The sequence below is a fragment of the Durio zibethinus genome, chromosome 20 (genome assembly GCF_047325235.1).
Source record: "Durio zibethinus cultivar Kanyao isolate XHJ-2024 chromosome 20, ASM4732523v1, whole genome shotgun sequence".
In the NCBI taxonomy this organism is placed as follows: Eukaryota; Viridiplantae; Streptophyta; class Magnoliopsida; order Malvales; family Malvaceae; genus Durio; species Durio zibethinus.
Window position 1 is genome coordinate 7,941,318 of NC_143181.1, and position 9,242 is coordinate 7,950,559.

The 9,242-nt window shown below is 33.3% G+C and overlaps 1 protein-coding gene across 5 annotated transcripts; it reads left to right on the top strand.

Annotated features, from left to right (window-relative positions):
• The first annotated feature begins 282 nt into the window (after window positions 1-282).
• On the top strand, window positions 283-6,375 carry LOC111315727 (ribonucleoside-diphosphate reductase large subunit-like). 5 transcript variants are annotated; one of them, XM_022917681.2, is made up of 17 exons: window positions 283-821; window positions 1,094-1,155; window positions 1,244-1,331; window positions 1,565-1,828; window positions 1,934-2,174; window positions 2,368-2,444; window positions 2,643-2,813; window positions 2,945-3,037; window positions 3,185-3,334; window positions 3,409-3,495; window positions 3,726-3,890; window positions 3,964-4,083; window positions 4,629-4,831; window positions 4,909-5,058; window positions 5,154-5,301; window positions 5,551-5,637; window positions 5,950-6,375. In XM_022917681.2, the coding sequence occupies exons 1-17, from the start codon at window positions 594-596 to the stop codon at window positions 6,046-6,048; spliced, it is 2,433 nt and encodes an 810-aa protein (XP_022773416.2). In that variant the 5' UTR covers window positions 283-593; the 3' UTR covers window positions 6,049-6,375. The 5 variants fall into 5 exon arrangements, 4 of the variants coding, with proteins under 4 accessions (XP_022773416.2, XP_089605700.1, XP_089605701.1 ...); XM_089749574.1 differs by having other exon boundaries at window positions 4,641-4,831; XM_089749575.1 differs by lacking the exon at window positions 3,726-3,890.
• The last annotated feature ends 2,867 nt before the right edge of the window (window positions 6,376-9,242 follow it).

Sequence of the window (9,242 nt, forward strand, 5' to 3'; positions counted from 1 at the left end):
ATTTATTTGGATCAGGTCCAATTAATTCGAGTCTGGACTAAATTGAATGTTTACAATAATTTTATAAATAAAATAAAGATAATTATTTAAACTAAATAATGAGGCACTTGTGCCATATAATACATCAAACATGAAATTGATATAGAATAATTTTTTTATACTCCTATATACAAAATGATTTTTTTTAATAAAATTTGCTGTATTTTCTCAAAAAAAAAATGTTGAAAGATTATCTAAAAACACAATTTGGTGTAAGAAAATAACTAGGGCAATAACACCTTTGGGCCAACATTAAAAAATCCAAACCCAACCCAATTACCCGAAACTCATATATCGTCACGCCTGATTTGGCGGGAATCTTCAGAAAACAAAAAAAAACCAAGTGGCCATCACATTTCCGAATCAAATACTTGTAAAATAAAAAAAGAGAAACAAAAAACTATTTAAAGTTTCAAATTCAAACTTCCAAACACTGCGTCTTCCTTCTCCAACACTCTTCATTTCGTTCTATAAATACTATCACCCTAACAAACAAGCTTTTACAGCATTACCCATTTGACAATATTCCTGAAAGAAAAAGAAACAAGCCAATTATGTACGTGATAAAGAGAGATGGGCGTCAAGAGCCAGTTCATGTCGACAAGCTCACAGCCACATTGAAGAAGCTAAGTTACGGGCTTAGCAAAGACCACTGTGACCCGGTGCTTGTGGCTCAGAAGGTCTACTCTGGGGTCTGTGAAGGTGTCACTACAACGCAGCTTGCCGAGTTAGCCGCTGAAATTGCTGCTGCTTTGACTGCTAACCACCCTGATTATGCTTTGGTCAGTTTTTTTTTTTTTTTTTATGTTGTGCTATCTGGGTTTAAAGGGCTTGATGGGCTTCATTTTCTTTCCTTTTTGGTTTCTTTTGCTGATTACCGTGTTAAGTTGCTTTTAAAGAGATATTTTTGCCTTGATTGTATGTAAAATTTTCAATATATTAAATTAAGAAGTTTTTTTACCAGTGTTCATAATGCATTTGTATAGGCTTTTTATTTGGGTTGGTTCTGATTTTTTTTTTTTTTTTGTGCGCTTCAACCGACATTGAGGAACAGTTGGCGGCAAGAATAGCAGTTTCCAATCTACATAAAAGTACTGAGAAGTCGTTTTCAGAGACGTGGGTTTGTTGGTTGTAACTGAATGTTATAAGGTTCTCAGTAGTTTTTATTTGAAAACAATGTTGTCAATGAATGGTTTTGATGCAGGGTAAAAATCATGTATAATTACATAAACAAGAAGTCTGGAAAGGTGGCTTCTCTTATTGCTGATGATGTTTATGAAATAATAATGAAGGTAATCTTAACATTTCAGCAGTTCTCTTCACTCTTGTCGATTGACGTTTTTTTGTTGGCAAAACTATCCATAATATCTGTAATTTAGATATATCAGTTGCATTTTCGCTTCCTATTACCTTATCATACTTGGATTTCTCCAATGATCTGCAATGCTTTTGTATGTTTCTTTAGTGCCTAGTTGAATAGTATGTGAAGTGATTAATACAAGTGGTTGTCTTATTTTTATTGAAGAATGCTGCACAACTGGACAGTGAGATAATATATGACAGAGATTTTGATTTTGAGTACTTCGGCTTTAAAACACTTGAGAGGTCTTATTTACTTAAAATGGATGGCAAAGTTGTGGAAAGGCCACAACACATGTTGATGAGGGTTGCTGTTGGTATCCATAAAGTTGATATTGCCTCTGCTATCAAAACATACCATTTGATGTCCCAACGTTGGTTCATTCATGCTACTCCAACCCTTTTCAATGCAGGAACCCCTCAGCCTCAAGTATGATCTTGTTATGTCACTTATCTGTTTGTTAATCAGCAATTGTTGCCTTTTTTTTTTTCTTTTTAATTTACCCTTGGGGCTTTTTCTCTTTTAATATTGCAGTTGAGTAGCTGTTTCCTACTTTGCATGAAGGATGACAGTATTGATGGTATATATGATACTCTGAAGGAATGTGCTGTAATTAGCAAATTAGCTGGAGGAATCGGTGTCTCCATTCATAATATCCATGCCACAGGGAGTTATGATTCTGAAGCAAATGGGATTTCCAATGGCATTATTCCTATGCTCCGAGTATTTAATGATACTGCTCGCTATGTTGACCAAGGAGGTGGTAAAAGAAAAGGTATCTATTCATAGTTTCATTCTTCTAAGTTATTTGTTTATATTTATATTTATCAATTCTATTCTAGTCATGTATATCTGTCAAATAACGTGTATAGTTCCATTTTAGATGCATGCAAAATCATTTCTAGCTTATGGTCAACAGTTGCTGGGTTCTGCTGTACTTTGATACGAACTTTCTTTCCTTGATTTAGGTGCTTTTGCTATATATTTAGAACCATGGCATGCTGATATCTTCGAGTTTCTAGATCTTAGAAAGAACCATGGAAAGGTACTGTTGAATGTCTTCATAAGATATAATATGGTACTATATAATTTTTCCTTTCCACTTTTATGGTAAGTTATGAGAATTCTGCAATTTATTTTTACCAAAAGCATCTTTCTTCTATGGTAAGTTATGTGAATTCTGCTGATTATTTTTACCCAAAGCTTCAAGCTTTAATATATAAACTCTTGTTCTTGCTTGCAGGAAGAATGGCGGGCTCGAGATCTATTTTATGCTCTCTGGGTTCCTGATCTTTTTATGGAAAGGGTTCAAGGTGATGGAAAATGGTCTTTGTTTTGTCCTTCTGATGCTCCTGGTCTAGCTGATTGTTGGGGTGAAGAGTTTAAAAGATTGTATACCCAATATGAGAAAGAGGTAATGTGACCCGTTTGCCATATAGGTCAAGATATTAGCCTTCACAATATTGGCTGTGGTTTTCACTGGAATGTGACAGCTAATCTTGTATTTTTCAAGGCTGATGGTTATATCTGTTCTCATGAGCTCAGGGTAAGGCACGAATGCTTATTCCTGCAAGGAAGCTGTGGTTTGAGATTCTGAATTCCCAAATTGAAACAGGGACTCCTTATATGCTTTTCAAGGTATTCTTTTTTTTTTTTCCTTTTATGGATTAATTTTGAAACCTAATATGTTGGACTCCTGACAGCATCTTTGCTTTTACATTTAATGTTTTGAAATTTTTTATTTCTGTGTCTTATTTAGTTATTTACTTATTTTTACATGTACAGGATTCTCGCAACAGGAAAAGTAACCAGCAAAATCTAGGCACTATCAAGTCCTCAAATCTGTGCACGGAGGTTATTGAGTTCTCAAGTCCAACAGAAACTGCAGTATGCAATCTGGCATCTATTGCTCTGCCCAGATTTGTCAGGGAAAAGGTAGGCCTTTTATATCTTATTTATTGTCAAATAATTTCTCTTAGTATATAGATTGATCCTTTTGTTTCTTTTAGGGGGTTCCTTTGGCTTCACACTCATCAATGCTTCTCGGAAGTAGAGGTTGGAAGAAAAGATATTTTGATTTTGAAAAATTAGCAGAGGTATTTTAACCATTTGCACTCTCTGTATAAAAGTGGTTGTGACATGTAAAAGCTAAATAAGAAGCAAATCCATGCATATTTGTTTCAATGGGCTTGGTGTATAATTGTTTTGATTGAAAAAAAAAAAAACTTTTATTTGCTGTCTCCATGTAACTTATCCTTCCTTTATGTCAGGAAGAATTGAACTTCTGAAATGGCTTTTTTTTTTTTTTTAATCGTTTCTCTGATAGGTTACCGCAACTGTTACTGCAAATCTTAATAGAATCATTGATGTCAATTATTACCCAAATGAAAGTGCAAGGAGGTCAAATGCACTTCATAGACCCATTGGTATAGGAGTTCAGGGTCTAGCTGATGCTTTCATCCTGCTTGGCATGCCATTTGATTCTCCAGAGGTTGCTCTGATTTATTTGATTTGCCTTTGGTAATAGATTTAGCTGGATTTAAGTCTTTCTTTGTTGAATACAGGCTCAACAGCTAAATAAGGATATATTTGAGACCATCTATTACCATGCATTGAAAGCTTCTTCTCAGTTGGCTGGAAAAGATGACCCTTATAAAACATATAGTGGGAGTCCTGTGAGCAAGGTATTTACCTTACATGTAATTTCCAACAGTTTTGAGATAGCTTATAGAATGCCATAGTTTCAGTTTTTCCAAGTGAATGATTCAGCTTTTGTGGATCATTTGCTGTACAAACTCTGGATGAGTTGCATTTCAGGAATTTTTTTTGTCTATAAAATAAAACATTAAATCAAATCTCTTATTCTTTCATTGGCCAAAAGAAGAAAAAAGGAATATCTTAAAATATAATTATGTGATCTTTTTCATGTAAAAATGGACAAAAGAAATGTGGTTTCTATGGTCAGATGTAATTCTTATAATATACTGTCATGGTAGAATGAAATAGCTTTTTTGACAGTTGTACTGGACTATTTCTTCTTCATGTTGTTGCTGAGTCATTTGGGTGAGTATAATTATGGTTTACATAAATTTAAAAGATGGTGTACCATGCAATCTTCAATTGCCAAACTTCTTTGATGCATGCTATATTGCCCATAGAAAGAGATATGGAATGAACAAGGACAATGGATTTACAAGGTAGAAACTTAAGTTTTCTTCTTTTCCTTTAGGGAATACTTCAGGTAGACATGTGGGGTGTTATACCATCGGATCGGTGGGATTGGAATGATCTTAGAGAAATGATATCCAAGAATGGAGTGAGAAATTCTCTTCTTCTAGCACCTATGCCAACTGCTTCAACCAGCCAGATTCTTGGCAACAATGAGTGCTTTGAGCCTTACACCTCCAACATCTATAGTCGCCGAGTTTTAAGGTTTTCATATTTGTAGTGATTTGGCTCTTCAAAACAGGGCTTTGCATCTTTCTGCAGCTAATCCCTCTTATTTTCAGTGGTGAATTTGTTGTAGTGAACAGGCACCTGCTTCATGATTTGACAGAAATGGGCCTCTGGTGTCATTCTCTTAAGGCCAAGATACTCTACCACAATGGCTCAGTTTCTAAAATACCAGAAATACCTGATGAGCTGAAAGCCATCTACAAGTACAGATTTACCTTTGGTTCACATCTATTTCTTTTTGAACTGCTGTGTAATTATCTTGCTGTCATTCTGAGCTAGAATTGGAATCTAATACCAGGACTGTGTGGGAGATCAAGCAAAAGACCCTCGTTGACATGGCTGTTGATCGGGGATGCTATATAGATCAGAGTCAGAGTTTGAATATTCACATGGAGCGACCTGATCCTGGAAAGCTAACTTCATTGCATTTCTATGCTTGGTCCAAGGTATCATTTCGTCATGCTACATTTTGAAATTTAAAATTTACAATTGTTCTATGGGAGTGCTAATGCTTGATTTGACATTTAAATTGCAAATTATTTAATGAGGTTTCTGCTGTTTTCTCATTCCATGATTTATTGCATTGCAGAAATTAAACTTTTTCAATTTTGTTACTTGAAAGCAATATTCAACTTTTGATTCCTATGTTTCTGTTTTTGTGTAGATAATATAGATTGACATCTTTTTTTCCCTAGGGTCTGAAAACTGGGATGTATTATCTACGAACACGAGCTGCGGCCGATGCCATCAAATTTACTGTTGATACTTCTGTTCTCAACAATGTAATTCTCCTTTTTCCTCTAATGTTTCATCTTATTAGGTGAGTGGGTTTGAAATTCCAAAAGGGAACCATCAAAAAGAAGTCATGCGAAAATAAAGGAACCTGTTTCATGACATTTCAAATTAATATCTAGTTTGCTTGCAATGGATTTATCTTTTCCTTTTCTTTGAACATCTTAACATTTAATGCTAGACTTAAAAAGATTAAAATCAAGTTAGAATGATAGAAAATATTTTCTTCTCTGATTTACCTATCAAAGGCATGTGCTCATATACATTATTGATATTACATTTTGGTTAATTTGTGCTTACAGGAAAATGCTAACCTAGTGAGCCTTGATGTCAATTCCTGTATGGCACAAACCGTATGTTCATTGGAAAATGGAGAAGAGTGCATGGCTTGTGGAAGTTAGAATTCCTTTTTGTCAATTCTTTTAGTGAAGATCTTGTTGACAGGTAAGAGCAGTGGAAGGCTGTAATCTTATATCTTGAGCATTAATCACCTTCAAAATGGAATTGAAGGGATCCTAATATAGTGTCTAGTATAGATCTGACCATTTTGAAACTACAGCATAGTCTAGCATGTTTTCTCCATACAGCCTTTTTTGCATGAGCTCTTAGGTGGCTCCTTCTCATCAGGGTGTTGTCAATTAGTCAGTATGCCAACTTTACATAGGCTTCTTGTAATTGTTTGTAGAAGAAAACTCACATTATGTTCTATAAAAGTTTCTGTTGTTTTTCGCTGATGCGTTTTATCTGATGGTCACATGTACCATTAATGTTGTTGACGATCTCTCTTGTGTATGAGTTTATCCATATTCTTATGGATGAGGCTTGAATTGCCTTTCCCGACTTTGATTTAGGTCTTTTGTAGGTCAGTATAGCATGAACTGTCTTGAGCACTATTGTCATGGAAAAGCTGGAAATGGAATTGCTGTCTAGAGAATTTCTTTATTTTTCGTTTTTCTTTCAATAGTCATGGAAAAGCTAGAAATGGAATTAGATCTTGTGACTAAATCGTCTAAGTTGGTTCATAACCAACGCCGTCAAATTTGAAAATGTTTTACTGAAAATAGTGTGACACTGTTGATGATTATTTCTTTATAACTTCGACATTAGCTGAAGTAAAACACAAGGTGAGACTTTTAGATTTGTCATTTTGTGAGATATGGATAGTCCAAAAGTCAACTACAGAGAATGGTCCTAAGTTGAACTTTGGATTGTCTTTGGATTTTGTTTTTAATTGGTTTGGGAATTTCCCTTGTATCCAGCTCCTTTCTATTGGATTCAAACAAGCAAATTGCATTCATGGTGGTTGTCTAATATCTTTATAGTTTTATTTTGCTATTTTTAGTTTGATTTCTATAGAGAATCATGTTTCTGTTATTTTGATGGTTGGACATTCTACTAGTGGATATATACTGAGTTTTGCATGTGGAGAATGATTTTGATAGTGACAGCACCCGTCAGCAGATCATTGATATATGCAGCTCTGATAAGAATATCAGCCAGCCGTATACTACAATTTAGCTGTATGTATCATGTTAACTAGTTTCTGATAAGCACACTCCTTGTGGCCTTTCCATTAGTGGCAAAACTGATACAGTTAGTACAGTTACTGTTTCAAGATATATGATAGTGTATGAAAAGGATTATTTTTCTTCATACACTATAACTCGTGAAATTACAAAAAATTCATGCAGGCAGGTTAAACATTCTAAATGAAGCCTACTGAGGAGGATATAGCATGAGAATTAGGGAAGAGATTGTAGATGTTGGAATTTGAACTTTAGATTTTTTTTGGGTACTTGTTGCATGAATCAATTGAGTTAAACTTTGCATTCAAAAATCTTAATTATATGTTGGTTAATGCTAATTCATTCTCTTAATTTATTTTGGTTCAGTTAATAAACTGAAGTTTTAGAAACCATAATGCTTTAAATCAAAAGAGGTTGGTTCTAATTTGGATCTGGAATTAGATTTAATTGGTAAAATCCTTGCTTTCTGGCTTTGTTCACTATATTGTAGGGCCTTGTAAAATTCTGAAATGGCTGCAGGATTTGTAGCTATCCTTGGTCAGAAATTATAGCTGAAAATGTGTTTAAAAGTGTGGGTGCTTTACACTTTCCAGGCTGTTTTAGCTTCGATCTCCAGATGATCCGGAAGGTATTTCTTTTAAACTAAAACCTGAAAACGACTTTCAGCTTAATCTGCCATTTGTGTTCTTATTTGTTCCCATTAGTTTTTAAGATAATATTTCATAAGATGATAGATAAGATAAGATGATAATTATTTTATATTATAGAGTAATTTAAAGTTGTTGCTGACTCCAAAGATTAGGACAAACTTGAAGATTTTAATTTTAAAAAGTTTTAAATGCTTTATGTTAAGTATTTAATTTAAATGTTTGGTGCATGAGATGATAGATAAGATAAGATAATAATTATTTTATATCATGTTTAAGTTACATTGCAATTTGAAGTTGTTGTCAGCTCCAAAAATCAGGACAAACTTGAAATTTTCAATTTTAAAAAGTTTTAAATATTTTAGTTAAGTATTCAATTTAAAATTAATTAATAATAAAAAAAAATACAACATATTTGGAAGGATAAAGAAACAAAAATAAAAATTAATCATGTGAGAAATTTGAAAGAAAAGAGTAATAAAACATAATTTGAGTTTTGAAATTATGTTAAATATTTAATTTAAAATTAATTATAATAAATGAAGAGACTTAAATTAAATATAAAATTATAAAATTTTAATATTTTTAAAAAATTCGAGATAACATCATTTTAATACTTGATTACAAGTCATTTTCAAAATGAAGTATTGGAGCCGATGTTTGCCATCTTAATTTCATTACTATGCTCTTTTTTTTTTTTTTTTTGTTTTCTTGTCCAGGGTGCTGTACAGATGAAACTTTTATACCGGGATTTCCGGAGTTAATAACCTCAAAACGTTATTGGTTCATGCGTGCAACTTTTCGATGAAAAGTTTGACAATAAATGCCCATTAGAAGCCACCGCCAGACAATTCAATCTTTTGATTGGGTGCTATGCTTACCCTTTCTTTGACGCTTATCTTAAACCAGTTTCACAATGAAACTAGCTATGAACCCATGAATGGAAATGGGGTTTTGAATGACAATCATTTACTTGCAAAAACTTGAGTTACTATTTCCGGATGGCCCAGACCGATCAATACCACTTGTCAAAGTACAAATCTCAGCATTTAATTAAGTTAATTCATCACTCATTTATAATACAAAGTTTAACTCAATTTATTCGTATTTAATAAATTTAAAATTTAAATCTCAATTTTTTTTTTCAAATTACAGCATTTTATATAAAAATATATATATCTCTCATTCAAAGAGGGGCAAACGACCCCATTTTCGTGAACAACGTGGCATAAAATATAGGTATGGCTTGAAAGTGAAAGGCCGGTGATGAAATGATGAAATTTTGAGATGCAATGAACTTGAACACCAAAGAATAGATATCATCGTTGAAAAAAGAGCAAATTGCTTGAAGCGGCTTATAGTGATCTATAATAATAAGTCATTGCAAATTTGACTCTTTAAAGGGTTTTTTTTTTTTTTTTC

Excerpts from the sequence above, each read along its gene's own strand:
- LOC111315727 (XM_022917681.2), top strand. The coding sequence starts at position 594 with ATGTACGTGATAAAGAGAGATGGGCGTCAAGAGCCAGTTCATGTCGAC. Across the intron at positions 1,332-1,564 it reads TTTATGAAATAATAATGAAG|AATGCTGCACAACTGGACAG; the intron begins GTAATCTTAACA and ends TTTTTATTGAAG. Across the intron at positions 4,832-4,908 it reads TATAGTCGCCGAGTTTTAAG|TGGTGAATTTGTTGTAGTGA; the intron begins GTTTTCATATTT and ends TCTTATTTTCAG.